The 6,360-nt window shown below is 35.0% G+C and overlaps 1 protein-coding gene across 2 annotated transcripts; it reads left to right on the top strand.

Moving 5' to 3' along the window:
* The first annotated feature begins 4,527 nt into the window (after nucleotides 1-4,527).
* Nucleotides 4,528-6,067, top strand: LOC106343667 (heterogeneous nuclear ribonucleoprotein F). Of its 2 annotated transcripts, none has more exons than XM_013782941.1 (2): nucleotides 4,528-4,656; nucleotides 4,799-6,067. In XM_013782941.1, exons 1-2 carry the CDS (start codon nucleotides 4,643-4,645, stop codon nucleotides 5,595-5,597), a joined length of 813 nt encoding a protein of 270 aa, XP_013638395.1. In that variant the 5' UTR covers nucleotides 4,528-4,642; the 3' UTR covers nucleotides 5,598-6,067. The 2 variants fall into 2 exon arrangements, with proteins under 2 accessions (XP_013638395.1, XP_013638396.1); XM_013782942.1 differs by having other exon boundaries at nucleotides 4,545-4,656; nucleotides 4,785-6,067.
* Nucleotides 6,068-6,360: the final 293 nt, after the last annotated feature.

Here is a 6,360-nt window from a genome sequence, read left to right as displayed (position 1 = left end):
GTTGGGAAGCCATGAGCTCCAAGTATCTGACCCCGACGAATCAAGTCCTTTACAAACTAGTGTTCTCAAATTGGATTCCCACCATCAACTACACGTCAATGAACCAGGAACGACTCAAGTTTCTCTATATGATTCATCATCAGCTTTGCAGCTTTGACTTTGGTTAGATGGTCTACGATCAAATCATCACATAAGCATCATCACAGAAGCTTTGACTTTGGTCAGATGGTCTACGATCAAATCATCAGCTTTGCAGCTAACATCAACACTGACAGGTCTCGGAGGATCATTTTCCCTACATTGATTCAGCAAGTTATTGACTATCAACGTACAGTGCTGTCATTTGAAGATGATGAGGAGTATACCGGGTATCCGAAGCTGGTTGTCAAAGACAAAAAGGCAGGCAGAGGGCAAGGGGCTGACTCAAGATCCGTGGATCTTCTGGCTGACATTGAGCGAACCATAGCTGATCTTAAAAGCATTCGGATTCGCTTGAGGAGTAAGGGTGTAGTACTTGTTGAACCTTTTTCTTGAATTCTATGAGTTTCTGACCTTATGTTTTTATCTTAAATGTGCATCTACTCAGGGGGAGAATATCCACAGTATCCTCGTCAAACCCCACAGGATGAGGAGGAAGATGAAGTGGAACTGGATAGTGAAGAGAGTGAGAGTTTCTAATGAGTGAATCTATTGTTTCTTACTCTATGCACTATGTACTGAACCTAGATATTGTAGCCTGCTTCGTACTATTGTTTTTGCTTCCGTTTGAAACTCTTAATTTCTTAAGTGTGTGGTGTTTCCGCTTTCTCGTATCTTGTGGTATGATGGTAGACTAATCCTTATGCTTGATATGGAAGATTGTCTTGTGTGTTGAGCTTTGTTGCAACAGGTTGAGTAGGTTGTCACATTCAGATAAAAAGGGAGAGAATGTAAGCTCAAGAATTGTGAATTTGTTTGTTCTGAGCCAAGAGTGTGTTACACATGGTGATGAGTGTGTAACACAGTACGTTAAGTTTGTTACGGCGTGATGACGTGTCACAAACTTATGGAAGTAGGAGATATTTCTTTAGCGCGAAGCAAAGAAGATCTTCTGTTGGCGATATTTTAGGAAGTAGAATATTGTCTTTCACGTGTACTTAACGAGGGAACTTAGAAGTATTTTAGGTTGAGAGTTAAGGGAGTAAAAAGCTAGAGCAAGAGGTTTGTTCTTGTCGGCTACAGAAATCGAGTGAAAGGTTTTTAGCTTGGGTTTCTGTAATTTAGAGATTAGAAATTGGTCTGTCACTAGTCGTGTGTGACTGAGCATAAACCGGATTAAACAGATCTAGGAGGATTGTTTAAAAAATTTCTATTATACAAGAAAGTGTTTTTGAAAGACTTGTGTAGGTTCATATGTCTCTAAACTTTCAATTTTAACATCTATAATATTTTAGTCACATCATACCACTTCCGCCCCGCACATAGGTTCCCATTCACAAATATATGATCGATTTTCATTATCTTCGCATTTTACCATTTCAGTATCGAGTAGTTTATGTCCTATACAGTTTGACGGTGGATTTTGGTACAGAAGATTGGTATACTTTTAAGAGAACATTGTTCTCTTACCAATACATTACTTTTATAAGAGTTAAATTGTTTTCTCGAAACTTTTGTTCTTTTCTCATATTGATTAATTACATTATAAGATCGACGAGGGTCAACATTAGTGGGTTTGAACTTTGAACAGAAACTGCAGTGGTCACAATGTGTGAACTCGGAAAGATTAGTGCCAAAAGTATATTAATTAAGAGGACATGTTAATTTGATGTTACTAGTTAGTAGTACTAGATTATAAACGAAGAAGGGGATGTTCCCGAGCAAGCACGAGTGTGCATATTTTTGTATTTGGACCTTTTTGCAATTGCATAAGTGCGTTCTTTCAAGTTTCAACCTCTCTTGTCTTTTATGTATCCTTTGTTGTCTCTTCTCAGACATTTTTATCAATATATGCACCGCATGTCAATTTCTTTTCTAATGCTATTATTTTATGTTATCTTGTAAAGTGCATGTCTGTATGTTCTTCTAAACTAGTTGCTTTGGGATTGGCCATGATAATGTTTTATGAGTTTTCAACTCAAAAATCTACTGGGGTGCCTCTTAATTATATACTATGTTTTATTTTTAATTATACCACTAGGTAATAACCCGCGCCTTGCACAGAATGTGATTATTAGTTTCATTATTTTTTTTAATAAAGAGACATTAATTTGTTTAATCTGGATAACGATTCGGTTTTAGGTTGTTTTTTTTAGTTTTTAATCTCCTAAAATATAACTATCATTTTAAATCAATATTTATTTGATTTGTTCGGTTAAAATATTCGATGTTTTTGTTTTTTTCCTGTGATAATCAAAAATTACTATTATTTGTTTGTTTTCATATCATGAATCTTAGATAGTCGTGATGTCGAACCAATGGTTTCATATTTTAGTTTCTAAACGTATAATAGTTAAAAAAAAAAAAATTATTAAGACAAATCATTTTACTACAATTTGATCGATAGTGAAAGAAGCATTAAGAAAAAGAATATTTTAACTTCTAAAAAATTAGATATTTCCGTTATGGTAAATGCTTAGTTATAAGGTGCTCACGTCAATGTGCACATGTATATATATGTAAAAGTATATAAAGATGGTTGATAAATATATAAAGATACTGTTAATTAATATTAAATGACATTTTTTTCAAAATAATACATGAAAAATAAAATTCTTAAAATAAAATTATTTAAAAACAAAAATATTATAAAATTTATATAAACTATAATATATAACTTATATATAATTCTTTAAATATATGTATATATATACATATAACGGATCAAATTGGATATCCGTTCCTATAAATATTGATATTTGTGATTTATTTTTTTTTACGGATATTGCATTTTAGTATTTGATTTTCTTCGTAGAGTAACGGATATCCGGATTTTTCGGTTCGAATCAAAACGGATAACGAATTGAATCAAAATTTATGAATAATTTGTCCAGCTCTATTCGTAAACAGTAAAAATAATGTAAAAAAACCATGCATGTGAGTTTTATATTAAAAAAACGTAAATTCATAGTGTGAACATATTTATGTAGAGTTTATCAGCTAAACTCTCTATATGTGACATGTGTCCATTTTAGGATGAACGCATTTATTACAATGCTTTTACACGTGACATGTGTTCAGTCTAGTGTGAAGCATTTATTACAATGCTTCTCCTTTAATATACGAGGGATGTTAAGTTTTATGAAATTCCATAAGCAATTTTGAATAAAATTGAATTGTATCATTTTACAAAGAAAAAATTTAAATTTGGTGACAATCAAAGAAAATAAGAAAATCATACAACTTAATTAGTTTTTCTTTTTTGTAAAGGTACATTTAAATATAAAAAAACGATTACTAAGCTTTTGCCAATCTTAATTCATCTTTTAATTTATTACAACTAGGGGTGGACAAAAAAAAACTAGACTCGAAAATTTGGACTGATCTGCCAGATCTAAACTGAATCTAACATAGTATTCGAATGGATTTTGTTTTACGTTATCATAAGTTTTGGGTGTTACTCAATCTCGAACTCAAAAACATATCGGAAGAAACCCAAAAAGAAAAAAATTCATACCAAGCACAATCTTGAATAACTATATAAATTATTCAAATATCCAATAGGCATGTAACATGAATAATTAATTTTTAATGTATTTTTGATATTTGGTCAAATACTGAGATTTTTACGTTGTGATATATGCATTTCAAGTTTCATTATGAATAAATTTCAACAATATTATTTATCGTTGAATTTTAAATGACACTACATTTATAGAGTTGTGAGTTTAAATTCTTTATGTTTATCTCTTCTTAATAGTTATTTTTTAATTATGCCACCAAATCCTTGTTTGTACAGATTATTAAAACTTTTCAAGTTTATGAACTAAAATATATATTTGCAAGTCACAAATTATTTTGATCACTGAATCCGAATTAAAACCAAACTCAAATTTAAACGGATTCAACTGAAATTGTAGTGTTAATTAATATATTCGAACCACCCCTAGAAAACTAAAATAAAATCTGAACCGATCTTTGAGAATATACAAATGAGTCTAAATTCCATACTCCCGAAGAATCGAAATTCAATTCAATCTGAACTGAACCTGATTGAATACATGCCCATGCATAATTGCAAACTACATATTACTCAAGCCCTCTGAGGTGCATATATATATCATTCTCTGTGATTTATATCATGGCTAGACACTGTTTTCACATCATTTTCTGAGTCTATCGACATAGGTGTGTATAAGTACTAAAATAAAATACTTGTAAATCTTTTGGTTTGGGGAAAAAAAATCAAAGACTATCGACGTCAGAGAAATTCAAACTCTCGCAGGCAGAAGAGCCCATTCGCTTAACGGAGAACACCTTAACCACTCGGGCCCAATACCAAGGGCCCAGTTTAGTTTAATTTATCCCAAAAACATTTTAATTTATACGGTTCTTCCATTGAACTGCGATTCCAAATTCGAAAAGCAGAAAAGCTCTTTCGAAAGTTGCAATCGATTTGATCGTACAAAAAAGGCGACACCGGAGATACTGCCCTCCGACGACAATGATCTACAGAGGGTAAGCCCCAGTATCATCATCTCCGATTAGTTATTCCTCAGTGATCTGATTCCATTAGCTTCTGCAATTAGGGTTTTATCGTTATTCGAACTCCAAAATCCATAGATAAGAGTTTCAAATTTTGTTAGTGGTGAATGTGTAGATATGGAGATGGGAGTGAAATGGGACCTAAGAGACAGAGAATGATTGAACAAGCTCCTCCTCCAGTAACATTCTACGGACCTCATCCCGGTTCCGCCTTTATGTTTAACCCCTACGGATTCGTTCCTCCTCTTCCTGTTTTCCCTGTGGTTCGACTCCGTGGTCTGCCCTTTGACTGCGCTGAGCTGGACGTTGTGGAGTTCTTCCGTGGCTTAGATGTGGTTGATGTCTTGTTTGTCCACAAGAACAATAAGGTCACTGGTGAAGCCTTTTGTGTTCTTGGCGTTCCTCTCCAGGTCGATTTCGCGTTACATAAGAACAGGCAGAACATGGGGAGGAGATATGTGGAGGTTTTCAGGAGTACTAAGCAGGAGTACTATAAGGCTATTGCTAATGAGGTTGCGGAGTCTCGTGTCCATTGTACGGTTACTGCTGGTGGTGGGAGCGGTGTAAATGGTGGACATTCGCCTCGTAGAAACGTGCAGAGGGCTAGATCGAGTGATGATGGCCAAGGGAATGCTGACCATACGGGTATCTTGAGATTGAGAGGATTACCTTTCTCGGCGGGGAAGGAAGACATACTTGACTTCTTCAAAGATTTTGATCTGTCTGAAGACTCTATTCATGTTACCGTCAACGGTGAAGGGAGACCCACTGGAGACGCGTTTGTAGAGTTTGGGAGCGCTGAAGAATCCAGAGCTGCGATGGTCAAGGACAGGAAGATGCTCGGGAGCCGGTACATAGAACTGTTTCCTTCTTCGGTTGAAGAGTTAGAGGATGCACTATCAAGGGGAAGGTGATCCACCACGCTTGTCATGGTACTTTCTTTTCATTAATGGTTGTCAGAAGATCACAACTTCGACGCATTAGTGATTTACTGGTTTCGGTTTTGATGTACCGTCTGGTCAGAGTACACTACTAGTTTTACCCTTTCTTTAGATTCTGCTGTGTTCTGCATCACTGTCGTAAGTTTCGAATCAAATAGGTCCCGAATCCTCTTTTGATTCACTCCCGTTGCTCCCTATTGTGGCTTTTGATTCAAGCCTTGTTGGATTGTAACATTATTAGGCTTTTGCTGAAAGTTGTGGGAATAGTAATGATCTTGATTGATGCTCTCTTCTGTGAGACTAGTGGTTAAAACGACAGAGACCTTGAAGAGATCAATGGTTTTGGATCTTTTTGTGGTGTTGATGTAAAAAAGACTGAGAAAAGTTATTTGTCCTCATTGATCTTTTGGTTCGGTGAGTAAAACGATAAACAGTATTGAGCATCTCTCTTGTCTTTGATAGTTTCTTGACAGTATCTCAGACATTGTATCGGTAGGGCCAAAACCATTGGACATAACAGTTTCAGTACAGTTGTTATAAAACCCATGGCAGAAATATCAAAAACAAATGTACGGCTGGATCATAATAATTGCGAGCATATAATTTATTCGAATTGAAAATGTCCACTGTGCGAGCAGAAGAAGAAACTTTTGGGTTTATCCGGTTGAAAATTACACCATTGTCTTTTGTCATTCTCTGTTTTCTTGCACATACATCTGAACCAAGCCTGACAATT

Source organism: Brassica oleracea, chromosome C5 (genome assembly GCF_000695525.1).
Source record: "Brassica oleracea var. oleracea cultivar TO1000 chromosome C5, BOL, whole genome shotgun sequence".
Lineage (NCBI taxonomy): Eukaryota > Viridiplantae > Streptophyta > Magnoliopsida > Brassicales > Brassicaceae > Brassica > Brassica oleracea.
Note: the sequence above shows the minus strand (reverse complement) of the source record. Positions and strands in the feature narration are given on the sequence as shown.